We start from the raw sequence: 26880 nt of genomic DNA on the forward strand, positions 1-26880 counted from the left end.
TTGTACAGATGTTGGATCACATATGAAACTTTTACCTCATTTTTCAAAAATCTGTATTATGGAAATTTTCAAGCACATGCAAAAATAGAGAGAACAGTATAATAAATCCCCATGTCCCCAGCAGCCAGCCTCAACAGGTATCAATATTCTGCCCTTTTTTTTCCCCATTTATCCTTCTTCCCAACTTTGTGCTTGTTTATTGTTTGTTGCAGCATCTGAAAACAGACCTTGTATGTCAAATCATTTCACCCATAAATGCTTGTTTGTTCCTGTAGATAAGGCCCTTCTCCTTTGAACAAAACTGTGTTACCACTATCACATCTGACAAAGTTCATAATAATTCTTAACATTTAACTTAACATCTACTACCCAGGCCAAGTTCAATTTCCCCCACTGTTTCCATAATGTCTTGTTAAAGCTGGCTTGTTCAACTAAGAGCCCAAGTATGACCACATAGTATTTGGTGATCAGTCTCTTAGGTGTCTTTTCATCCACAATAGATCACCCTCATTTTTGTTTTCAACTACCCCTGGCAAATGCTTAGGTGCTAACTGGCCAAGCAAACCTTACCAAGAGTAGTACCTCTTCAGGCTGCACATGCTATAAGCAAATTCATAGGCCCCGTAAACACAAACTCACACGGCTCCACTTTCCAGTGCGATCCACCATGGGGACCAATATGCCAGGCCACCCCACACACTTTCTGCTCTCAAGAGAAGGAATTTAGCAAGCTAATTCTCTAAAATTAAATCTTTTTTGTGCTGCAATGGCCTGAAGACTCTGAATGATTTTAAAAAAACAAGGCATCCATTCATTAAGGCTTTTTTTTAAGTTAGCCAAATTTAATCAAGAATCACAAAGTAAATCAGACAAGCCTTGTAATCCATTATTGTTACAAGTAACAACATTAATTAAACACCTAGCTCAAACAGGACATTGGGCTATAAAAAGGATGACCTGTGTCCCTGCCCAAAGCGACTTACAGCCTAAATGAAGCAGTTATCACATCATTTACACAAAACACCCAAGGAAGACGACAGACCTAAAATCACCCAAACTGACATCTATGCCCCTACCTTTAGGTTAATAATATTTGTGAGGCTGATCTGGGTGGCAGAATAAAAAGAACAAGAGTCAAAAGGAACACAGTGTGACTGCTAGTTCTATCATTTACGAGCTGTGCCACACTAGGTAAGTTACTTAACCTCTCTGATTCTCAGTTTTATCATTTGTAAAATAGGAACAATCTCACCTACCTCACAGAGTAGCAGCCATAAACACTGAATCAGAAAATCTTACCAGAAAGCCCAGCACTAGTAATGACAACGAAAATAATAATAAATTCATTGACTATAAAACTCATTATGCCAGGCACTAAGCTAAAATGTTATATGGGTACTATCTCATCTAATCCTATCAGTTCTATGAGGCATCTCTTATTCTTATATAATTTTCCAGATGAAGAAATTGAACAGAATGAGTGACGGATCGATCTGCTTGTCTAATATGACACAGCTAAAGGTAGGACGTGGGTCACAGGACCTCAGGGTTCTTGCTGTCAATCATGGCATAATAATGCCTCCCAAATGCCACCACAGTAAGGTGTAAAGGTGGGGCCAGGGAGTTTGGGCGGCGGCGGGGGGGGGGGGGGGAACAGGCCTTCCTACTATGGCTGTTAAATCAATTATATTGTAAAGTCATTATTTGTATTATATTGTAAAGTACAGCCCCTCGTAGCTCCCCACCCCTGCTCAAACAGGAAGCTCCTCGAGACTCCCAAAGACGCAATCCTAAGGCATGGGTACATTCAGAGCCATAATGGTGGTTTCCTTCCTTGTTGGGGCAAGTCTTCAGCCATCTGCTACAGATCATTTAAGGCCTTCTCTATTATGAGTCTCAAACACCCAATACTTGTTCAAACAAGGCCAAAGTAAAATCAATTATTTTTTCCTGTATAATCTCTTACTTTCTTCTTGTACATATATACAAAAGAGACTGAAGAAAGCTAGCCACCAGGAAAGAGGTCCAACAGCCACCATGGTTTCAGAAGCCCAACCAAGCCAAGTGGAAAATGTATCTGGACAAGAACTGAGGTCCTGCAACAGTCCCGTCAGATCTCCTGGGTGTGAAGCCATCTTGGACCTTCTCACCTTCCCAGAGTTCAACTGCAAACATGTGAAGCTTCTCTATCACCCAGGCAACCCACAGAATTGTTAGCAATAATAAAATGCTGTTGGCTTTGGCACGCTTCGGTGGCTTGGTTGGTTAAGGGGCTGACTCTTGCTTTTGGCTCAGGTCATAATGTCAGGGTCATGAGATCGAGCCCTGCCTCGGGCTCTGTGCTCTGTGCCAGTCTGCTCGAAATTCTCTCTCCCTCTCCCTTTGCCCCTCCTCCCACTCATGCGCACTCTCTCTCTCTAAATAAATAAAATCTTTTTAAAATAAATAATAATAATAAAATGCCGTGGTTTAAGCCACTAAGTTTTGGGGTGATCTGTTAGATAACTAAAACAGCCAGCAATCAGCTTTTCCAGCCAGGCCAAATATCAAATCTATGAATAAAAGGGGCCTTAATAGAAGTTCACTGATGTTTACCAATAGAAATGTTACATTCCTTCCATTCAAGGATGGCCACTGGCTGAAACACTTATCTCTGTAAACCCAGGGTCTATACTGTACCTGGCTCAACGGTGTTAAATAAATATGAATAATGATCACATTGATAATATTAATGGCAGCTAATGTTTACTGAGTGTTTACATACACGGCTTCACGCTAAACCTTTTATTCATTTAACCTTCACAAAAGCCTTTGAGGCGGAACACTATTATGCCCATTTTACAGATGAGGCCACTGAGGCTCAGAGTGGTACAGTGACTAGTCCAAGATCACACAGCCAGTAAAGAGCCACACAGGACCTCCTTCACGTTCTGGCCACCTGACTCCAGAACCGGTGCTCCTACCCAGTGGCTTTATTACCCCTTCAAGTGCCATCCTACGTTAATGTTGCTTCCTTCTGAAAGATGTCTATAAAGAGTTTAAAACTGTGCCTGACCTGCAGTAAGCTTTCAATAAACACCAACTCTTATGAGAAGGAACCCGCAGATGGGGAGGGAAAGAGGATAGCAAGCCCTGATTAACCTTCGCCGTCTTGATGGCTGTACAGGCGTCCTTCACCAGCAAGCATCCCACGGTTTGGTAATTTTCTGTGTACAAGTCTGCTCTCCCCCTGGACTGTGAACCCCCTCGAGAGCTGTCCCTGTTTCTGATTCATCTTTGTAGGTCTAGGGCGCTGCATGCTGCACGTGGCCTGGCCCAGAACAAGTAGGTGCTCAAGAAACATTTGTTGAATGGAAAGGAAATGCTTCATTTACCACAACTGCGAACTTGCACTTACAGGGCGACACCTCCCCCAGCCAGCAGTCCTTAAAGTGACCCCAAAGAAAAGGAGAGGGCAGGAAGGGACAAGTGAAGGAGAACCAGCCTAGGAATGCCCGCCCCAAAGGGCTCCTTGGGGTAAGAGATGGGGCTGGGCTTGTGGCCAGTACACGTGAGGAGTCCACACGGAGGGCTGGACCTCCCAAACTCCGAAACTCCCCTCACTCGGAAAAGTCCTAGGGAAAAAGTGGAGACCGCAGGTGGAAGTCTCCCCAACCCCGAGGTGGCCTCGCCTCCTCCCGCCCTGAATCACCAGGACTCGGGACGAGCCCTCCCACCCCTTCCCGGCCGCGGCGGGAGGAGGAAGAGAAAAAAAGTGACCGGAAGTCAGAACTTTCCTAACAACGACCAAAATCCTCCCCCAGGAGGGGAGGACTCCCCATCCTCTGCCCGCCCCGCCCAGTGAGGAGGGACCGCCACAAGAGCATCCAGGCAGTTGGGGGTCCCGCTCCTCTGTCCCAGCAAGGAGGGCCTGGCCTGTAGCTCCCCCCTGGCGTTCCGTACACCCAGAATTCTGTGAGAGGTTCCCAGGGAGGGGCGGGGGCGCCCCAACTGTTACTTACAATCGTCTAAGTCATCATGCAAGTCCACAAAGTACAGAGGGATCTCTGAAAACCAAGAAACACACAGGAGTTACACACAAGGAGGGGGCCGCGGCAGGCGGGCCCAGGGGCGGGCAGGGGTCCCTGGGCCTCGAGGAGTGGTCCCGGCTAGGGGGGGAGGGGACCGCCTTTGCGCCCAGGGAGCCAACCCCACTCACCCGCCATCTTGGGTTGGGCCAGGAGGCGGGGTCCGCGCGCGGGGGGCGGGGCCGGTGGGGTGGGGGCGGGGCCTCGTGCTCCGAGCCCCCGCCCCCCGGGCGGGCACCTCCCCGCGAGCCTCGCGGCGCCGGCCGGGCCCCGCCCTCGCGGCGAAGGTGGCTGCCGAGGTGGGCGGGGAGGTCAGGTGACCCGGCCGGCGTCCCAAGATGGCGGCGGCATCGGCGCCCGGGAGGCCGAAGCAGTGTCCCGGCTGCTGAGGCGGGCCCCGCGCGGCTGGCGGCACACCGGCCAGGCCGAGGGCTGGCGAGCGGACGGCCGCCGCCCCTGCGCGCCCCGCGGCCGGGGCTGAGCCGTGCGGCGGCGGCGCCGGGGGATGCTCGTGCTGGGCCCGGCCTCTCCCTCCTCAACTTAGGGCGGCGGCGGGCCCGCGCCCCTGGCTCCCGGGCCATGGCGCTGAGGGAGCTCAAAGTGTGTCTGCTGGGGGTGAGTGGCGGCGGGTCGGCCGCCGGTCGGCCGCGGGTGGGCCGCGGGAGGCCGGGCAGGCCGGGGACCCAAGCGTGCCCAAGTCCTCTGCACCCCTTCCCCCATCCTCGGTGCAGGACCTACCCCGGGACCCTCCCTCCGGCCCCGGGCCGTCCTGCCCACCTTGCCACCCCCTCCTGAGGGTCTTGCTGGCAGGAGGGACCCTCCCCCCTCGTCCCCTCCTGGAGTCCAGGGACTCTTCCCGCCCCCAGAGGGTAAAAGAGCCTTCCCTGCCTCTCCATTGCATCTGGGTTGAGAGCAGTTCCTAAATAGTTTCCTACTAAGGTACTAGTTAGAAGTTGGCCAAGTCTTCCAAAGTAAAACCAATGGCAGGTCTTACTTAAGGTTTTACAAGCAGAGTTTGTCTCCTTTCTCATTTGTTTGGAGTTTTTGAACTTGTGGGATAGCCGTGACACTTCTCATAGAGTTACTTTCTTGGGGGGATGTTCAAATCAGGAAGCCCCAACAACTAGTTGGAAGCTTCTGCTGCTTGTCTAGTCAGGGCAGCTTTGCTCCTTCAAATCATGTTCTTTTGCCTGAGTTGCTGCTTTAAAGACTGAAAAGGATTCCAGTAACTAGTCTTCCACCTGCCCAAATAGGGCGGGGCTGTGATTTATCAGGGATTACTCAGAGTAATTCAAGAGTTCATAGTTTACTTATACATGTTAAAAAATGAGTGTGTCACTTTTCACACTAAGCAGAAACTTTGGGTTTTTCAAAAGGTTCTCGTGTCCTTAAAAACTGCAAAACCCCTGTCCTACAGTACATTTTGAAATCTAATTACTCCCACTGAATGTTTATGAAAACCTTCTTTATGGGTCCCTTAACTTCTAAAAATTAGCATACAAGATGATTTTTCTAAAATCTTGAGCTTAAGGCCCAAAGTAGTTTTCTTTGTCTGCAAGCAGGTAAACTTATTTGTATTCATCCCTCTCGTTCTTTTTCAGGATACAGGTGTAGGTAAATCGAGTATCGTGTGGCGGTTCGTGGAAGACAGTTTTGATCCAAACATCAACCCAACAATAGGGTAAGAGATTAAGCTTATTGAACATATATCTAAACATGTATTGGCAGTCCTTCCAAATTAAAAGGTGTGTTACGGGAGTGGGGAGGCATCGCCATTTTACATTCCAGTGCATTCACCGATGGTGGTTTTCATCATCTCTGGAAGAACTTGAAAGTGTACAGTGAGGAGTGGTGTATTGTAGGAAAGTTATTTTTTGATGTGTGAGGGGAAAACTTCAAGATAAAAATAATGAAAGTTTTACTTAGTAGAGCATACTTCAGTCTATAAAGCTGAACAGCATTACATCTTGAAATAAAGCAGAAGAAAGCAGGTCCTGATACTATTCTTTCAGGCATTCAGCTAAAAGATATTTAGATGGTTTTGGTTTCTCCTGAGAAGTAGGGATCCGTCAGACTGGAAGGGCTGGCAAATGGAGATGTGGACGCGCAGGACAGTGCTGCGGACCCCATCACCGCTGCAACCTGTCTGAACCCTTCTCGTACATTCCTGCGCTAGTAGTAATAACGAATTAGTACGTTAATGTTGAAATTGTCAGCTTTTCCCTGGTGTCTGGTTCTTTGGATAAGTGAAATTGACTGGCTATAGGTTTTTGCCTATAAGAAAACTTTTCAGGGTATTTAAATATTGTAATATTAATACCCTGTGAGAAGTTGTGTTTTATAGGTTTTAATACTGTGTTAGGCTTGGAAAATTAAATAGCTGCTATGCAATTTTTATTGCACACCCCCCATCAAATGGTTTCTTCCATTGAGAGAAAAATCTGCCCAATATTTTACAACATACACATTCGAAGGCATGGAGATGAAACCACCACTAACTTTCTGAAATTAAAATGCCCTTTGATATCCTTCAAGAAAGAACTGGGTATGAGCACATGTTTAATACATGACCTCATCTGCCTCAAGGCCTGCCTACTGCCACCTGCCTGGGAAAGAGAAGTGACAGGAAGTGATAGCAAGTAGTGCTGGTGACTCAGTGAGTAACACCTTTCATACTGGGTCAGAGCTGAAAACCACTCTGAAAGACAAAAACACCTCCTTGGTTAAAAGTGGTCTCTGAGAGATGGCCAGAGAGTAGGGAGGGGTATAGCTCCGGCAGCAGTGACAGTGACAGGCCTGCAGCCCTGTCCGGGGTGTCCACGGACCCATGTGCCGGCCCTCCCAGTCTGACAGATGCTGCAGTTCCTCACCTGAGTCCCACCCTCTTAACCAGGTGGTCTTGGCTCACATTTCACAGGAGAAAGGAAGATGAGGTTTTCCCCCAGTTTCCTTCCACTTTTCCTTGGGTCTTGTTTCTTAGCCACAGCGGGTGTTTTCCTCCTTTGTGACCACCTCCTCACACACCTGAGCTCTGAGGGGCCCTCCTCAACAGTTCTCCCTTTCTTCCCCTGCCCTGCCTTCTTGTCACAGCCTGCAAACATGCTCCTCTTTACCCTGCTCTACTAAGACAACACCATTCCCCAAGCCTGCCATCCAGTGGTGGCACCCTTGGAAGAGAAGTCACTCCTTCCTCAACTGCTCCTCCCTCTTCAGCCCACTGTTGCCTCCATTCCACTAAAACCACCCTCCCTGTGTACCAGTTTCCATCTCATTGCCAAAACCAAGGGCTTTTTCTTCTTTATTTCTCTTCTGAGAAATACAGTTCACTTGAGACTCTATGCCAGATGCTACACTGGGTGCTGGTGATTAGGCCAGGAGTCAGCAAACTCTGGACCTTTGGCCCACCTCCTGTTTTAATAAATAAAACTTTATCAAATCATGGTCACACTCATTCATTCACATATTGTCTCCCCTGCTGCCCAGCTACAATGGCAGAGTTGAATACTTGTGACAAAGGCCCTGTGGCCCAGAAGGCTGAAAATATATGCTATTTGGCCCTTTTCAGAAAAAGTTGGCTAACCCCTAAGTTAGAGGAACTTGGTTCCTGCCCTCGTGGACCTTACCTACAAGGAGGAAAGAAAAACATTCTAAAGCTAATGTACAAGAAATGATCTATTTGACCTTTTTCTGTGCTGCAAAGGAGAAACACGAGTGCTCTGAGAGCATGTAACAGGCACCTGGCCTAGGCCTAAAGGAATGGCCGATGCCTAAGGGAAACAGTGGAAATGTAAAGCACTTGGAAGCCCTGACTTTCAAATATTGAAAGATGAGTGGATTATATAGTCTGTAATTTTAGCTGTGTTGGAAGGTGCATGGTAGTACCTCATTCTGGTTTTATTTTCCATGTCCCAAAGATGGAGGGAGGGCAGATGTGCAGAGGGAGGCGGGAGGGGTAGAATGGCTAAGTTTCCATTCTCCAAAGAAAGCTTCAATTTAAGTTCAGGCCAGATGAGTCTTAGGGCCCATGCTTGCCTCCACCCCGCCCAGTGTGACATGTTTGGCCATTAGGAAAACCATGAATATGGGAGAAGTGCAGGATTTAGGACAGGAGAAGCAATGGACACAGTCCTGCAGGGGACGAGATCCAAATCGTGGGTTGGAAATGTGAGCCTGGCCCTAAGGAGAAAGGCTGGAGAAGTTGACTTGAGACTGCATTGCACAGGTGAAGCTGAGTTGTGGGAGGGGTGAGAGCACTGATGGGAAACGTGAGGAGCAGGACAGAGCTGGGGAAGACCTGCCTGTGCAGGACAAGCTTTGCTGGAGAGGGGGGTGGGCCCGAGAGCATCTCGTTCCGGCCCGGCCCTGCGGTAAATGATGCTGGAGCCTCCCCCAGTCTCCAGGACTGGCCCGTGCTGCCTCAACCAGCCTCCTGGCCGCCCCTCCGACACATCCCGTCCTACTGCTTCACAGTCCCTGCCGTCCCCCATGCTACTCACTGCTCTCAACACCTCCAACTAGGTAACTTCCACTCTTGAAAGGCTTTTCTTCTTAAACTTCCGTTTACAGTATTTTTCGAAGTTCAATTTATCAGTTATTTCTGTAGTCATGTTTTTTGTGTCCTTTTTTGTGTCCTCCATGTTCTTTGTGTCACAAAGATCTTCTCCTATGCTTTCTTTTAGAATTTTTATAGCTTTATCTTTTAAATTTGAGTTTATGACCTATTTCTACTAGCTTTAGTTTACCATGCAAGGGAATTCAAAGATCATTTTTTTTCATGTGTCAGTCTAGTCATTATAGCAACATTTATTAATGTTGAATTCTACATTTATTAAATTACCTTGGTGCTTTGTCAAAAATAAACTGATAAGTATGTATGGGTTTATTTCTGTTCCATTGATCTGTTTGTGCTCCTTGTTACAAAGGAGCACAATAAATGCTGAAATTTATTGATTTCAATAAATGATACAATAAACAGTCCTGATTGCTGTAGATTAATAGAAAGTTTTAAAATCAGGCAGTATATGGCCTCCCATTTTATTCATATTTTGTAGATCTGTTTGGCTTTTCTCAGTCCTTTAAGTTTTAGAATCACAATGTCCAATTGCTGAAAAAGCTGAAATTTTGATTAGGAATATAGCAAATCTGTTGATTAATTTGGGGAGAATGACAACAATATTGCATCTTATCCATAAACATGGTATACTTTATACTAATTTAGTTCTGATTTCTGTCAACAAGGTTTTTCAGTTGTCACTGTGCAGGCTTTTCACATATTTTTTAAACTTATCACAAAGTATTTCATATTATTTTATGATTAGTAGATGGAATTTTTTCATTTCAGTTTTCAGTTGTTGCTAATATATAGAATAAACTTGATTTTTACGTATTGGCCTTGTGACTTTCTAAATTCAGTTAGTTCAGGCACCTTTTTCATAGATTCCTTGGGATTTTCTTAGGTGTACAATCATATCCAATGTAATAAACAGTTTTACCTCTTCCTTTCCAATCTATATGTCTTTTATTGCTTTTACTTGCCTGGTTGTATTAGCTGGGACCTCCAGTACTTTGTTGAGATATGGTAAGAGCAGAGGTCCTTACTTTATTCCCAATCTTGGAGTGGGAAGGATTAGGTCTTTTACCATTAAGTTGGATGGCTAGGCTCTAGGATTTTTATAGGTGCCCACTATTGGGTTAAGAATATTCTCCTCTATCCCTAAATCAGTGAGATCTTTCATCAAGAATCATGTTGAATTCTGTCAGGTGGTTTTTGTTTTGATTTTGTTTTTACGTCTTTTGAACTGTTCTTACGATTTTTCTTTTTAATCTTAGAATAGTGAATTACAATAATCTATACTAAAATATTAAACAAATGTGCTTCTAGGATAAATTTTACTTGGTCATTATGCATTATTTAATACATTATTGGGTTTGATTTATTAAAATTTTGCTAAGGATTTTTGCCTCCATGAAGTGGATAATTTTCTTGTAGTTTTCTGTGATATCTTTCTCTAGTTTTGGTATCAGGGCCTCATAAAATAAGTCGGGAAGTGTTTTCTCATCTTCTTTTTTGCAAGAGTTTATGTGGAATTGGTATTATTTCTTAAAGGTTTGGTATGATACACAAATGAAGCCATCTGAGCAAGGAGTTTTCTTTGTCAGAAAAATTTTAACTACAGATTCAATTTCTTTAATAGATACAGACATATTCATTTCTTCCCAAGTAAGCTTTGGTAGTTAGCGTCTTTCAATGAATTTGTCTATTGTTATCTTTTTTTTATTTATTGGCGTAAAACTCATAACATCTTTTAATATCTTTAGGATCTGTCCAGCTATACGTTTATAATTTTAATGATCTCAAAGGACCAGTTTATTTCATTAATATTTTCTATTTTCTGTTTCATTGATTTTTGCTTTTACCTTTTTTTTTTTCCCCCCTCATTTGCTTTTTTTGGCTTAATTTGTTCTTTTAAACTTTTTAACCTGGAAGTTTAGAATATTGATTTTTTTAGGGCCTTTTTTTCCCCCTCATACGAGCATTTATAACTATAAATTTCCCTGTTAAGTACTGGTTTAAGTGAATCCCACAGATTTTGATACACCATATTTTTATTTTCATTTAGTTCAGAGTATTTATTTCCCTTGTGACTTGTTTGATCTGTTGGTTGTTGAGAAGTATTCTTTAACCTCCAATTATTCAGGGATTTTCCAGAAATTTTTTGATTATTGATTTCTAGTTTAAATCTGTTCTGGTCAGAAAGTGTACTCACTATTATTTCAAACCTTTTACATTTGACATTTGTTTCATGGCCTCAAACATGGTCTTCGTGAATGTCCCATGTATATGAGAAAAGAATATGTTCTATAAACGTTAAATTAGTCAGCTTGGTTAATAGCACTATTCGTGTCGTCTGTACCTTTACTGATTTTTCCCCTCTCATTTGCAGTGACAGGAATGTTTGAAATCCAACCGTAATTGAGAATTTGTCTATTTCTCTTTTGTAGTTTGATCAATTTTTGTTCATGTATTTTGAAGCTCTTATTACTGAGTGTTTCTACGTGTAGCATCATTATTTTTCTTGATAACTTGACCCTCTCACCATCACGAAACACTTTTTTCCCTGGTAACAGCCTGATTCTGAATTCTACTTTGTCTCATATTAATACAGGCTCTTCAGCTCTCTGTTGATTAGTGTTTGCATATCTTTTCCCATCCATTTACATTTAACCTGTTTATATCTATGTATTTGAAGGAGTTTTCTTGTAAGCAGCAGTATGGGTCCTGCTTTTACACTTAATCTGAAGGTCCCTGCTTTTAAATTGGAGTGTTGAGACCTTTGCTGTCCAGCACAGTTGCCAGAGCCACATGTGGCCATTTGAATTTAAGTTAAAATTAAAAATTCAGTTCCTCAGTCACACTAGCTGTCTTTACAGTCCTCCTCGCAGAAAGCTATGTTATGTAATACTGATTTAAACCATTTTTATTTATTACAACTATCAATATGGTTTGGCTTAAATCTACCATCTTGCTAATATTTCCCTATTGGGCCCATGTTAATGATTCCATTTCATCTTCACTGTTGGCTTGTTAGCTCCATTTCTTTGTTTTATTATTGTAGTGGGTGCACTAGGATTTACAGTATACTTCTTTTTCAGTATACTTTCAAATAATACACAATTTCACATATGGTATAAGAACTTATGAGGGTATAGTTTCATTTTCCCTCTCATCCTTTGTACTATTAATGTCATGTTTTACTCCTGCATCTTATAAGATTCATAATACACTTTGCGGGGGGATCCTTAGTCATTGATCCTTTAAAGAGACTATCGGTCTTTTTTTCTGGGTCTTTGTGCCAGTATCGGTCTCTTTACTTCTGTATCTTTGTAATAAGTCTTAATGTCCAATGATATGTCTTCTGTGTTATTCTTTAAGAATGTCTTGGCTTACATTTCCATATAAACATTAAAAATCATCTTGTCCATTTTTACATATCCCAACACACCGATCTCTACTGATTCTGATTGGCATTCCACTGAATTTATAGATTGGTTTGGAAAGAAATGACATGTTTATGATACTGAATTTTCTAATATATGAACATTAATTATTCTTCCATTTATTAGACAAGCTTCTTTATTTTCTCTCAGTATTTTTTCCTACTTCTCTGTGTAGTGGACTTGCACATTTTTCATTAGATTTATACTAAGGCATTTGATGTTTCAAAGCAATTTTATGCTATTAATATACTACGTGGTATTGTTTTGAAATGTATTTATTTCCCATCCTAAACTTTTTATTTCTTTTCTTATTGAATTGAGTAGGAGCTCCAGTACAGGGTTGAATAGAAATGTGGTCCTGGGTATTCTTATCTTACTCTAATCTTAGTGGGAAAGCTTTCACTGTCATACCATTAAATTAAATGTTTGCTGTAGGTTTTTTGAACGTATCCCTTATCACATTACAGAGTATCCCTTCTTTTCATCATTTGCTGGGATTTTTTTTTTTTTTTACATAAATAAATGTAGGATTTATCAAAAGATTTTTCTACATCTACTCAGTCATGCAATTACTCTCTTTTATGCTGTTAATATGGTAAATTACATTGTTGAATTTTCATGGAATAAGCCCACTTAGATTGTGACGTATTATTCTTTTAGTAATCACTGGTTTTAGTTTGCTATTCTTTAGGATTTTTGTGTATGTTTAGAAGTAAGATTGTCATGTAATAATGTAATAATCCCTTTTGTAATGTATGTTCAAGTTTGGTGTCAGGTTTTGCTTCCCTTATACAATAAGTTGGGAAACTGTTCCAAGGAAGAGTTTGTATAAAATTGCTCTTATTTTGTATAAAATTGCTCTTATTTCTTAAGTGAAAGAAAAATTCTAGTAAAATTCATCAGTGATGCTGTCTGAGCTTCAAATTGTCCTTGTGGAATGGAGTTTAAGGAGTCCCATTTCTTTTCATAGTTGGAAGATAATTCATTTACAGATTTTCTATTTCTTCTTTTATTGGTTTTGCTAGATTGTGGGGTTTTGTGGGGTTTGTTTTTTTTTTTTTTTAAGGTTTTTGACTTTCATACACTTTTTCCAATCGGTGTAAAGATAAGATTCTAAACTGATATCCTTTTTGCATTTCTGACATTAGTTTTGCCTCTGCTCAGCTCTACAGTGTGTCTACTTTCCAGTTCATTAATTTTCTGCTCCTATCTTGATTGTTTCTTCCTGTTCAATGTGCTATTCTTTTTTAACTTCTTGAGATAGATGATTATATCATTGACTTTCAATCTCTATTATTTTCACTTGTATTTCTTACATTTTAAAACCTTAACCATGGCTCTTGCTGATTCCAACAAGTTTTTATATGTCATAATTTCATTGTCATTCATTTCAAAATATTTTCCACTTTCTATTAGAATTACATCCTTGATCCAGGTGTCATTTAGATGTGTGTTTCTCAGTTTTCAAATATAAGGAGGTTTCCTAGTTAACTTTTTGTTAATGATTACTGACACTATGAGGTGACAGAACATATTTTGCATGATTTAAATCCTTTAAAATATGGTACAGTTTACTATGTGCACAGCATATGTCAATTTTGGTAAATAATCCATGTTTGAAAAGTTTTTGTATACTGTGCACCTGTTCTGTGAATGGAATTAGGTCAAGTTTATTGATTAAATTGTTCATTCTTTCTGTTCTTGTTAGTTCTTTTGGTCCACCTGAATCCATCAGTTATGGAGAGAAGTGGGTTAGAGTCCCCGCCATGGTTATGTATTTGTTTACCCTTTTCATTCAGTTTCGTTTTATCAATGCTGCAGCTACATGAAGTACCTACAAATTTAGAATTTTATATCTTACTAATAATGCAAACCTTCTAGCATTCTGAAATGTACTCTTTAAGTTCTAGGGTGCATTTTGCCTTGAAGTCTGATTTGTCTATTATCAATATAACAACACTGTTTCCTTTGTTGATATTTGCATGGTGCATATTTTCTTATCCTTTTGTTTTTCAGCCCTTCTGTATCTTATATTTAAGGTGGGGCTCTTATAAGCAGCTTGTGATTTGATTCTGATAAAATATACTCCATACACCCTAATTAAAATCCAGAAATTTCCCTCACCTCAGAAAGTTCCTTCGATGAGTCCCACTGCCCATAAGCAACCACTGTGGTGATCTCAATCACTATAGATTAATTTGCCTGCTCTTGAATTTCACATAAATGAAATAGATGGTATCTAGTTTCTTCTCCATAAAACAGTGTTTTGGAGTTTCAACCATGTTGTTGCGTGTACTATAGTTACCCCCCCCGCCCGGTTTTTTAATTGGTGAATAATGTTCTCTTGTATGAATAAATCAAAATTTATCTCTTCTGGTTATGGATATCCAGGTCATTTTCAGCTTTTGGCTCTTGTGAATACAGATACTGTGAACTTTCTTTTATAAGTCTTCTTATGAACAAAGGTCTTCATTTCCTTTTGGGTAAATAACTAGCTTTAGAATTTCTAGTTTGTAGAATAAGTGGATATATAATTGCATAAGAAGTTTCCAGGCAGCTGTCCAAAGTGGTTGTATCATTTTACCCTCTTACTATGATGTGTAGAATTCCAGTTGCTCTACATTCTCACCAATATTTGTCTGTCTTTTTAACTTTACTTGTCCTAGTGGATACAAAATGGTATCTCATTATGCTTTTAATCTGCATTTCCCAGATGACTGATAATATTAAGAATCTTTGCGTGTGCTTTTTTGTCACTCATATCTTTCATGAAGTCACTCTTCAAGTCTTTTGCCTGTTTTCATTTGGAGTTTGTCTTATTTTTTAGAGATTTGTAGAAATTCTTTATAGTACCATTGTACAACAAATACAGCTCTATTGTCAGGTACTTGCCACATATATTTTCTTCCATTCTGTGGTTTGCCTTTTCATTTCGTTAATGATGTCTTCTGAGAAGAGAAGTTTTAATTTTATTGAATTCCATGCTGTCAATTTTGTCTTTTTTGGTCCTCTCTGGGAAAGCTCTGCCTGTTCCAAAGTCTCCACGACATTCTTCTATGTTTTCTTCATAGTTTTAGCTTTACATTTAGTTCTTTGATCTATCTCAGATTAATTTTTCTGTATTGTGTGAGACAGAGGTAAGGTGCATTATGTTCCCATGTGATTATACAGTTGTCCCAACATCATTTGTTGACTTTCTTTTCCACACTGAATAGCCTTGGCACCTTAGTCAAAAATTATAATATTGAAAAAAAATTATAATACTGAGTCTTCTGGACTGTGCAGTAGAATGGTGTCTCTCCGCTTATTTCAGCCTCCTTTAATGGCTCTCTTCATTGTTCCGTGGATTTAGGTGGGGGAGTCTTAAAAGTATTTCTGTTAAAATTTTTTAATATTAATATTTTTTAAACTATCGTTAATGGAATTGTGTTTTTTCATTTTATTTACAACTGTGTATTACCTGTCTATAGAAATACCACTGATTTTTGTATATTGACCTTACATACTTTAATCCTATTTAAATTCATTTATTCTAGGAGTTATCTTGTGGATTCCTTGGGATTTTCTTTTTTTTTTTTTTTAAGATTTTATTTATTTATTCATGAGAGAGAGAGAGAGAGAGAGAGAGAGCAGAGGGAGAAGCAGGCTCCCAAGGAGCAGGGAGCCCGATGCGGGACTCGATCCCAGGACCCTGGGATCATGACCTGAGCTGAAGGCAGACGCTTAACGACTGAGCCACCCAGGCGCCCTCCTTGGGATTTTCTACATACATCACTATGTTGTCTGAAAATAAAGACAGTGTGCATCCTTTCATTTTTTTTTCCATACCGTGCTGCACGGGCTAGGATCTCCAGTACCGTATTGAATAAAGTAGTGACCAACACCCTTGCCTTTTTCCAATCTTATTGGAAAGTCATTCAACATTATACTATACTGTTAAGTTTGGTATTAGTTGTAGGTTGTCCATTATTAAGATGAGGAAGTTTCCTTCTATTTATAGTTTGTTGGGAGTTTTTATTAAGAATGGGTCTTGAATTTTACCTTAACATTTTTCTGCATCTTTTTTTTTTTATTTTATTTATTTTAGAGAAAGAGCACAGGTGGGGGCTGGTTTGAGGGCCAGAGGGAGAGAGACTCTCAAGCAGACTCCAGGGTGAGCATGGAGCCCAATGGGGGGCTCAATCTCATGACCCTGAGATTATGACCTGAGCCAAAACCAAGAGTCAGACACTGAACCGACTATGCCACCCAGGTGCCCCTTTCTGTATCTGTTTAGATGATAACCTGGTTTTCTCCTTTTTTCTATTAAAGTGGTGGATGATTGTATTAGTTTATATATTGTTAAGAAATCATCTCAGTGCTTAGCCTCTGGCAACCACAAATATTATTCACTCTTTCTGTGGACCAGGAATCTGAGTGGCTTAGCTGATAGTGGTTCTCACTCTGGCTCTCGCGGTGTTGCAGTCAAGACGTCAATTGGGGCTGCAGTCAAGTGAAGGCTTGGTTGGGGCTGAAGGATCTGCTTCCAGGTTGGTACACTCACATAGCTGTTGACTGGAGGCCTCAGTTCCTCAGATCTTTACCATGTGAGCCTCTCCATGGGGCTGCTTGGATGTCCTCACAAGGCGGCTAACTTTTCCCAGGGCAAGCAGTCCAAGAGGGGAGCAGGGAGGAGTCTGCAGTATCTTCTGTGATGTATTTAGGAGTTACCTACCATGGCTTTTGTTCACTACCGGGGATGACTGAGTTACCTATCCCAAATGCACAGCGTAGAGAATGAAGCTCCACTCTTGAAGGGAGGCATATCGAAAGACAAAAAAGTGAGCATGTTTTGTAGCCACCACAAATACATTAAGTGAACTTTACAAGTGTAATCGTCCTTGATGGATCCAGTCATGAGTCAACATCAGAGAAACTCAAACTGAGAATAACATTTTACAAAACATCAGGTTTATCATCTTCAAAAGTCGAAAAAGTTGAGGAAAGACTAAGAAACTGATCCAGATTAAAGGGGACTAAAGAGTCATGATAACTAAATACAGCACATGGTTTTGAACTGGATGTTTTAGCAAAAAGGCTATCACTGGAACAATTGGTGAAACTCAAATGGGTTCTGAGAAATACATGGTAGTAATGTGTCAGTGTTAATTTCATGATTTTTATGATCTTGTTCTGCTCGTGTAGGAGAATGTTCTGGCTGTTAGGAAATGTCCACTAACCTTCAGAGGTAATGAGGCAGCTTATGGTTCAGTAACATGGTTGCATGGTTCAGGATAAATAAATTCTGTGCTTTTAAGTTTTCTCTAAATTGGAAGCTGTTTAAAAAAAAATATTTTTTAATGATGGTTATTTTACTGCAAAGAAAGGCATTACAAAACAACTGGCTTTTTCCCCTGAAGTCATTAAAAGACAACTGGCTATTTGGTGTAAAACATGGTAACATTGTATTGTTGGTGCCTTCTTCACCTTCCACAGGCTCTGAGATCCCAGGCCACCTTACTCTCCCTAAACAGGGGCACCTCACTTTGGCCAGCCTTTGATACCTCCCTCTGGGCCACGCTGCCTCTCCACCTGAATGGCCCACCGAGTAGCAACTTTGATGTTAAGGAATTATTCACTGCAGGAAAACAAGGAGGAAGAGCAAAAATAATTTCTTTTTATTTTACACACATAATACTATTCCCATTGCTCTTCATTCCCTCCTGTAGAAGTGAGTTTTCACTGGATGGCATTTTTCCTTTGGCCTAAAGAACTTTCGTAGTATTTCATGTATTCCGAGCTACTGGTGACAGATTCCCTCAGTTTTTGTTTATCAGAAAATGTCATGTCTATACTGCATCCTCACATCTGAAGGATATTTTTGCTAGAGAACAGATTTCTAGGCTGATTGTTGTGGTCATCGTACACCATAATGATTCGATATTTGAGCATATTGTGAAATGATCACAGTAAGTTTAGTTAACACCTATCACCACACATAGCTACAAAAGCTTTTTTTCTTGAGATGAGAACTTTTAAGTTACTCGCTGAACAACTTTCAAATATGCAAGAGAGTGTTAGTAACTATAGTACCATGTTGCACATTATATGGTCAAAACGGGTGAAGGTGGTGAGAAGGTACAAACTCCCAGTTGTAAGTCCTGGGGATTTCATGTATAGGTTTTTCTTTCAGGATTTTAAATACGTTATTCCATTACATTTCAGCCCATGGTTTCTGCTGAGGGGCCTCTAATCATGCTTAGTATTGTTACCCTATATATGATGGATCTTTTTATTTGGCTGCTTTTAAGATCTGCTATCTTTTAGGGCACCTGGGTGGCGCAGTCAGTTAAGCGTCCCACTCTTGGTTTCAGCTCAGGTCATGGTCTCAGGGTCATGGGATCGAGCCCCATATCAGGCTCCGTGCTCAGCAGGGAGTCTGCTTGAGATTCTTTCCCCCTCCCTCTCCCTCCCCATCTGTTCCTCCCTCCACTTGCAGGTGCTCTCTCTTCCTCCCTCCCTCCTTCTCTCTCTCTCTCTCTCTCTCTCTCTAAAATAAATAAAATCTTTAAAAAAAAAGGTCTGCTATCTTACATTTTCAGCAATTTACTCTAATAGCTAGGTGCGTAATATACTCTAGGTTCAATGGATCAGAGTTTCTTGGATCAGAAATTTGATTACTTGGGACATAACGGCCATTATTTCCTTAAATGTATCATTTATCCCGTTCTTTCACTCTGCCTATGGGATTCCAATTCTACATATACTAATTTGTTAGATACTATCTAACAGATGACTGAATCCTAGGGTTTCTGGGGAGAGGGGGGTTTCCATCTTTTTCCCTCTGTTCTTAGGATCAGGTTATGTCTATTGATCTGTCTTTAAGTTCAGTTACTCATTTCTTCTGTCTCTTAAGTACATCTAGTATATTTTTTTTCACTCAGATACTATCCTTAATTCTAGAATTCCATATGATTCCTTTTTTATATTTTACATACTTCGATTCCCCATCTGTTCACTCAATATGACTCTTTTTCTTTAAGTCCTGATTATATTTATAATAGCTTCTTTTAAAATGTATGTCTGCTAATGCCAACATCTGGATCAGCTCAGGATCTATTGCTATTTACTCTTTTTCTCTTGACCTTGGGTCACATTTCTTTGCCTATGTAGTATTTTTTATTGTATACTGGACACTGCAGAAGATAGGTTGCAGAGATTTTAGATTCTCTTATCTTTGGTTGAGGAGTGCTGAGTTTTGTTTTAGCAGAAAGTTAAATGAGGAAGCTTGCTTTTACACTTTGTTAAGACGGTTCTTTTGGAGTGTTGCCATTAGCCTCGTGGCACATCCTTATTCCCAGGATATTGCCTTTACTTCTAAGGTATTGTCTCTCTGGATATTCATTCAGGGTGTTCACTGGGCCCTGTAAGTTGGCAGGATTCAAATTTCCAACTCTTTCCTCAAGTTGGCAGCAGCTAAAATCTTTTTTTTTTCAGCCTTCCAGTTGTTGCTCTCCTTGGCGTCTCTCCCCATGTGTGCAGCTTAGGCGTCAGCTGTGGATTCGAGATGAGTGTATGGATAGATGGAAGGCTCCCTCCTCTGCAGCTACTTCCTTCCCAGGCCTCCCCTTTCTGTTTCCAGCCACACTGGGAGCCTTGCATGTTGTCCCCCAGCCAGGAACACTGGCTTTCCTCTTGACTAGTTTATGAGGGTTTTTCCAGCGCAGGCTACCACCACCACGACTGGACTTTTAATTGGACTGTTTATTTTAATTTTCATATAATTACTGATGTCTTTATGTTTAAACCTACAGATTTACACTTGTTTTTTATTTACCCTGTCCTGTATTCTTTTAGATTGAATTTTGTTTGTAATGTTGTGTTTCTCCCTGTTGTTATCTTGGTAATTATACATTCTTTTATTATTCTTTAAGTGTTTACTCTAGAAATTACCTTATGCATCCTCGACTTATTTGAGTCTAATATAAATTACCTTTACCACATTCCAACAATGCAAGGTTCTCAAATCTAATTTCTCTGCTTCCTGCCTTTTATGCTCTTACAGTATATTTTAATTGGAGCTCTCACAGGACAGTTATTGTTACACAGTGAACATTCCTGTTGATTTCCTCCATATGTTTACTCTCTCCAGTGCTTTACATTCCTGCCTGCATTTCTCACCTTCCATCTGGGGTAATTTACTTGGTTCTGAAGAACACCATTTTGTATTTCCTTTAGTATATGCTTCTGGTGCAGGGTTGTCTATCTGAAAATGTCTTAATTTTATCTCTTTTTATTATTGAGCTTTTATTTACATGCAATAAAATGTGCAGCTCCAAGAATGTTTATCTTGTGCTTGTTTAAGCGCCATCAAGACCCAGAGCACCCCCATTGCCTCCGAGAGCTGCCTCCCTCGTGCATCCACCTGCCTCACTGGCCTAACCAACGTTCTGACTTCTGTCACCAGAGAGCACATGTGTGTGTTTAAACTTCATTTAAATGAGTCACATTATATGTACTCATGTATGCTGCCTTCCTTTGCTCAAAACAGTTCCTGAGATTTATCCATGTTTTTGCATTTATCAGTAGTTTGTTCCTTCTTATTGTTGACTAGCTTTCTGTGGTGAGAATATGCCACAATTTGTTTATCCAGTGTCCTATTGATGGATATTTAAATGGAGTCCAGTTGTGAGCTCTTATGAATAAAGATGCTCTGCATATTCATACACAGTTCTTTTTGTGGACATATACATGTGTTACTCTTTGAGTATATACCGGAGGGGAGAATTTCTGGTTAATAGGCATATTTGTTACCTATCTTTGTGTAACAGATTACCCTTAGATTTAGCAGCTTAAAAACACAATGAACATGTATTATCTCTCACAGTTTTTAAGCGTCAGGAATTCAGGAGCAGCTTAGTGGGGTGATTCTGGTTCTTGCCATAGAGACCTCTCCACAGGACTACTTGAGTGTCCTCACAGCATGAGAGCCATCCTCTTCAGAATGAGGAGTCCATAAGAGCCCAAGATAGAAGCCACTGTGTCTTTATGACCTCACCTGTCATTTCCATAATGTCCTCTTGGTTACACAGATCTACCCTGTTCACTGTGGGAGTGGACTGCACAAGGACATCAGTGCCAAGAGAGAGGACCCCTGGGGCCGTCTTGGATGCTGGCTACCACGAGATGTTTAAAAGCATGTTTAGGGGCGCCTCAGTGGCTCAGTTGGTTAAGCATCTGCCTTCGGCTCGGGTCATGATCCAGGAGTTGAGCTCCCTGCTCAGCAAGGAGTCTGCTTCTCCCTCTCCCTCTGCTCCTCCCCCAGCTCACGCTCTCTCTCTCCCGCACATTCACTCACTCACTCTCCCTCAAATAAATAAATAAAATCTTTTTGAAAACTATAAATAAATAAATAAAAGCATGTTTAACTATTAGAGAAACCATTGTCTTCCTAAGCGGTTGCACCTGCTCCTCCTTCCCCACCAGCAGTAGGAGAGGTCCAAGTGCTGCACATCCTCACCAGTGGTTTTTAATTCTGGCAGATCATAATCATGTGTGAGGTTTCTTTTCACTGAATATAGAATTCTTGGCTTTCAGGTACTATCTTTCAGACCTTTGAAACTATGCACCCATGTCCTTAGGGCCCCTCTGCTTTCATTGACTGGTCAGTCTTGTTCCTCTCTTGATGCGAATGTGTCATTTTCCTCCTCTGAGCACCTTCAAAGTTTCCTTTCGTCTTTGGGTTTCAGCAGTCTTACTTTGATGTTCCAGGTGAGGTTTTCATTGTATTTATCCTGCTTGGGTTCATAGTATTTCTGGAACCTGTGGTTTGATGTCTTTCAAGTTGGAAAATTCTCCACCATTATCTCTTCAATATTGCTTTTGTTCCATTTTCCCCCGGCACTCCCAGCCTCCTGTGACTGCAGTGCAGAAGGTTTTCGTTTCTGTGTCTCTCCTGATGCTCTGTATTTCCCATCATTTTTTTTCTCATGCTTCAGTATAGGTATTTTTCCTAGTCCCTCATCCAGTTCATTAATCACTTTCTTCATCTAATTCTAATCTGATTTTAAACCTACTTAAAGAACCATTAAGTTCTTGATTTCTGTTATTATTTTCCCAAAGGTCTAGTATAGCCATGAAGTTTTTAGTTTCCTTTTCTCTGCTGAAATTGTTAGTCTGGGTTTTGGTTTTACTTTTAACTTTATTTATTTTAAGTCATCTCTATACCCAACACGGGGCTCAAACTCATGACCCCGAGATTAAGAATCACGTGCTCTACCCCCAGAGCCAGCCAGGCACCCCTGGGTTTTTGTTTTCTTAAATGTATTAGGCATAGTTATTTTTGAGTCCCTTTTGTTTTCCCCTCCCAACCCCCAAGTTCATTTTTAATGACAAAAACATAGTGGAAAGTGGATAATTATTGGAGTTGGGTAATGGATTCTACTTTTGTGAGTGAAAATTTTCATGACAAAAGTTAAAGATGTCTGATAACCAGTCCATCCTCCAGGTGACCTGTTTCTCTTCATTGTCTTTTGTCTTGATTGCTGATCACAGTGACTTATCCACTTGTATGCAGAGCATTTTTTTTAAAGATTTTTATTTATTCATGAGAGACAGAAAGAGAGGGAGGCAGAGGGAGAGGGAGAAGCAGGCTCCCCGCAGAGCAGGGAGGGCGACACGGAGCTCGATCCCAGGACCCCGGGATCATGACCCGAGCCGAAGGCAGCTGCTTAACCGACTGAGGCACCCAGGCCCCCCTGCATGGCGTTTTTTTAAATTGCATTCCAGCTATTGTTTAATTAAAGTTTTATGAATATTTTGAGGCTCTAGATCAGGGTCAGCAAACTTAGGACCCAGGAGCCCAATCCAGTCACACCTGTTCCTTTACATACTGTTTCTGGCTGCTTCCATGCTACAGCAGCAAAAGTGACAAGAGACCATGGCATGCAGAACTGACAACATCTGCTGGGTGCCCCTTTTACAGAGTTCACCAGTTCCTGCTCTGCAGGTTTTCCTCCAGACACCCAAATCCAGTCCTCACTACCACTCTGATTCCTGATCACTCACAGGACAAACGCAAACAGTCGTTTTTAGTTTTGGTCTGCATCCACGCCAGCAGTCCGTACTACGGCCTTCTGCGGCCTTCACCCCAAGCCTGGGGCTCGGGGCCTGGGTGATGGCTTACGCTCTCACAGCCTCTGCACTTGTCCGTTGTCTTCTCTTTTCATGCACGATTCCAGCTGCCTGAGCATGCTTACTGCCGAGTATACCTGCTGATTTCTGGCTCATCTCATAAGATGTCAGTCACATTGTTTTCTCCTTATGGAAGCTCTCTCTGAACCACATAACTTTGTCCTCTGTTTCGCCAGCTTGCCGCCTGGAACAGTGTGCTCTGTCCTCCATCCTGCCTGATTTGACAGGTGTTTGCCTGGGCCTTGCCCTAGCCTTTACTGCTTTGTTTCTCAGGCCTCACATGGATTGGCCCTCTGGGTGTGTTTTTGAGGGGTGACAGGGAAGATGTCTTACTCCACTCGTCCAAGGGTGTTTCCTCCTCGCTCTAGAGTTCATCGATTCCTGTTCATGGTGGAACCTGGCTCTCTGAATTGAGCCCTTCTTTTCCTCTCTGTCCAAAGTCTTGATCTACTCTAGTTCCTTCCATTGATCCTAGACACATGACTTACAACTGAAAAGCATTCTGACATTGGATCTGTGTTCGTTTGTGAGCCTTTTAGGAAACGGTGCCTGTCATCTTCCCCTCACCGTCTGTCCCATCAGACCTCAAATCCAAGAGGCTTCTTTGAATCCTCCCTCATCTTTACACTTCACTTTTCTCCATACGCAAGTCTTCTTTGTTCCTGTTCTTAAAACTAGCTCACACCCCTCACTACTCTCCAAATAGTCTTATTTTGAGAATATCAATTGGATCATGTTATTTTTCTTTAAAAATCTTTAATGACTTCCTGTTGCCCTGAGGATAATAACCAGAAACTTCACTGTCATTTTTATCACTTTTTCCTCTCTTACTACACTGCAGCCATGGCCCTTTCCAAACACCTGTTCTCTCCTACCTCAGGGCCTTTGCACTTCCTGTTTCCTCTTTTTGAAATGTTTTCTTCTTTCCCAATATTCACATGGTCAGATCTTCTCACTTTATCTGAGAGGTTTTTCCTACCACCCTATCTCAGATTACCACTTCCATCACTATCAGCACTCAGTGGTTTGATGCCTCTACAGTAAGTATTAAAATCTATAATCGTGTCTGTTTACCTATGTATTGTCTGCTCCCACCACTGTCCTATAAGTTCTCTGAGAGGAGAAACCTCATCTGAAAGTATCACCAAGTGATATCCCCCGTGCCCAGCCCATAGTGTTTGCTCAATATAAAGTTATTCTTTAATTACAAGATTGTTGTAATTGTGCGTACTCACTGTGTCTGTTTACCCATCTTGCATGCACTTCAGATCCTCTTATTAGCTTCTGCCCCATCACTCCACTGAAACCACTATTGCAGAGTTTAACATCAACCTGTGAATAGCCGGTATAACCCACGGGTGCTTCTTACCGTATTTGTCCTCTCCAGAAGCATCTGGCATTATCTTGATATCCTCTTTGCTGCAAAGCCTCTGCTTACCTGGGATACAGTTCTGAGTCTTCTTCTTCCCACCACTTGGGCCAGTCCTTCTTGTTGTTTTTCGGCCTCAGTGTCCACCCCTAAAATGTTGAAGCAGTGAGGATTTCTTCCACAGCCCCGTGTCTTCCTGCGTGATTTCATTCATACGCACAGCCCTGAGGGCCACCTTTCTCCAGTGACTCCAGATGACTGCTGTGTCACTGCAGAGACACCTGGAACTCCACATGTCTGCCACTGAACTCCTCTTTCCACCCTCTCAGCCCCAGAGACCTCATCCGACTTTGTCCATAAGTCCACCACTGGATGTGAATTGGTACAACCCGTGTGACATTTAAGTAGTAATGATAATCCTGTTTATACTTATAGACATTAAACTTAGTAACTCAGCCCTTAAACAGCCCTGTGTGCTTTTCGATTCAGTTATAAAGAGGCACAAGAGTCTCGTCCCAAAAGCCAAAACAAGCCAGATAAGATTTTAAAAGCCCATTAGAGGGGCGCCTGGCTGGTTCAGTTGGAAGAGCATGTGACTCTCGATCTTGGGGTCATAAGTTCAAGCCCCACGTTGGGTGTAGAGATTATTTAAATAAATTTAAAAACTAAAAAAAGTAATAATAAATAAAAACCCATTAGGTATCTGAGCTCACAGAGAAACTGATGTGAACTAAACTTGAGAAGGTGACAAACCACTCCTAAGAGGGAAGCGATCCATGGCGGCTCTTGATCCCAGCAGAAACAGAGAGAGGGACAGTCTGCCGTAGGTGGGAGCACTTGAGCTGTCAGCTGTGGAGACTTGAGGCAGGGCAGGCGAGCTCAGAGAAACCTCTCCAGGGGGCCTCTGCCTTCACTGGACACAGGGCAATAGTAGCCAAGGCACAGGGACCCAGGTGGGGAACTGGAAAGCCAAGAGGATTCCTCAAAATCTTGATCGGTTTACTGATCTTTGCTATGTCCAGTCTGAGCTCCTCTCCTAAAATTTGCATATAAAGTCAGGTCAGTAGAAAGTATCCAAACTGAAATACGAAGAGAAGATGAGTTAACAGCGACGAGAAGAATTTGAGGTCTGTAGATCACTGTCAGACAGTCTCACCACGAACTGTTTTTACTCATCACACCTTTTCTGCAAATTGTATGTTTTATTTCCACACCAACAACCAATTCTCCAACTCTCCAGACAGCTCCTGGGCATTCTCCACTTCAGGTCCCTCCTGACAGGAGCTCGCTGGAGTTAGGTCCGCTTCCCCGGGCTGAAGGGCTCTGTCCCACAGGACTGCTGGCACTTCAGATGCTGCATGCAAATACGGGGTACCCACACTCGGCTCTAACATGGCCATAAAGTTGAGAGTTCCCACAACTGCCCCCCAACTTCAGGTTGAATAATTCACTAGAACAGCTCTTGGAATGCAGGAACACACTTTACTTACCTGTATTACTTTATTACAAAGGACACAAATGCACAGCCAGATGAAGAGGTACATAGAGCTGGAAGGGCCTCAAGCCCAAGAGCTTCTTGTCCCGTGGAGTTGGGATATGCCACCAACCCAGCGGCTCTTCAAACCCCATGGTTAAGGGATTTTTATGGAGGTCTGATTACTGGGTGTGAAGGATCAAATCCCTGGCCATTGGTGATTAGCTCCATCTCCAGCCCGTCACCATTCCCTATGCTCAGTAGGATAGGGCTGAAAGTTTCAACCCTCTAATCAATATTTAGTCTTTCTAGCAACCAGCACCTCCCTCCCCAGTCCTGGGGCTGCCTGGGAGCCCACCAGGCGTCACCTCATTAGAACAAAAGACATTCCTATCACTCCTGAAATTCTAAGAGATTTAGGATATCTGTGTCAGAACCTGGCGACAAAGACCAAATATATATTTCTTATACCATAATGGCATATACCTAGTTGGCATCCCAGAAAGAAAGAAAAAGAATGGAACAAAAGAAATAATTCAAAAGATAAAGGGCAATAACTTTCCAGAATTGATGAGTGATCAGTCTATAAATCCAAAAATATCCCTAAACTCTAACCAGGACAAATATAAAACAAACCATAGCCCAGATATGCGATAGTCAAACTGCTCAAAACCAAAAAGCAGATCTTAAAAGTAATTGGGGGGGGGGTGGTATTAAAAAACACATAATATGTAGGAGAGCAGTGATAAGAAATATCACTGACTTCTCGGCAGAAACACTGGCGGCCAGAAGACAGTGAT

At 41.8% G+C, this 26880-nt stretch overlaps 2 protein-coding genes across 4 annotated transcripts in view; one reads left to right on the forward strand and one right to left on the reverse strand.

The window, feature by feature from the left end:
• LOC114197934 (serine/threonine-protein phosphatase 4 regulatory subunit 1-like) overlaps positions 1-4220 on the reverse strand; it is an 87721-nt gene extending 83501 nt beyond the window's left edge. For all 3 annotated transcript variants that reach the window (XM_028089152.1, XM_028089151.1, XM_028089153.1), the window contains exons 1-2: positions 4199-4220; positions 4002-4046 (exon numbers count right to left, since the gene is read on the reverse strand). In XM_028089152.1, coding sequence (XP_027944953.1) covers positions 4002-4046; positions 4199-4205 — 52 coding nt within the window. In that variant the 5' untranslated portion in view covers positions 4206-4220. The remainder of the gene's footprint in view (positions 1-4001; positions 4047-4198) is intronic.
• Positions 4221-4386: 166 nt separating this feature from the next.
• Positions 4387-26880, forward strand: part of RAB22A (RAB22A, member RAS oncogene family) — a 54884-nt gene continuing 32390 nt past the window's right edge. Inside the window, exons 1-2 of the mRNA XM_028089149.2 lie at positions 4387-4682; positions 5669-5748. Coding sequence (XP_027944950.1) covers positions 4647-4682; positions 5669-5748 — 116 coding nt within the window. The 5' untranslated portion in view covers positions 4387-4646. The remainder of the gene's footprint in view (positions 4683-5668; positions 5749-26880) is intronic.

This window comes from Eumetopias jubatus, unplaced genomic scaffold, assembly GCF_037043125.1.
Source record: "Eumetopias jubatus isolate StellerSeaLion01/CBP00866 unplaced genomic scaffold, mEumJub1_p1.0 scaffold_9, whole genome shotgun sequence".
NCBI lineage: Eukaryota > Metazoa > Chordata > Mammalia > Carnivora > Otariidae > Eumetopias > Eumetopias jubatus.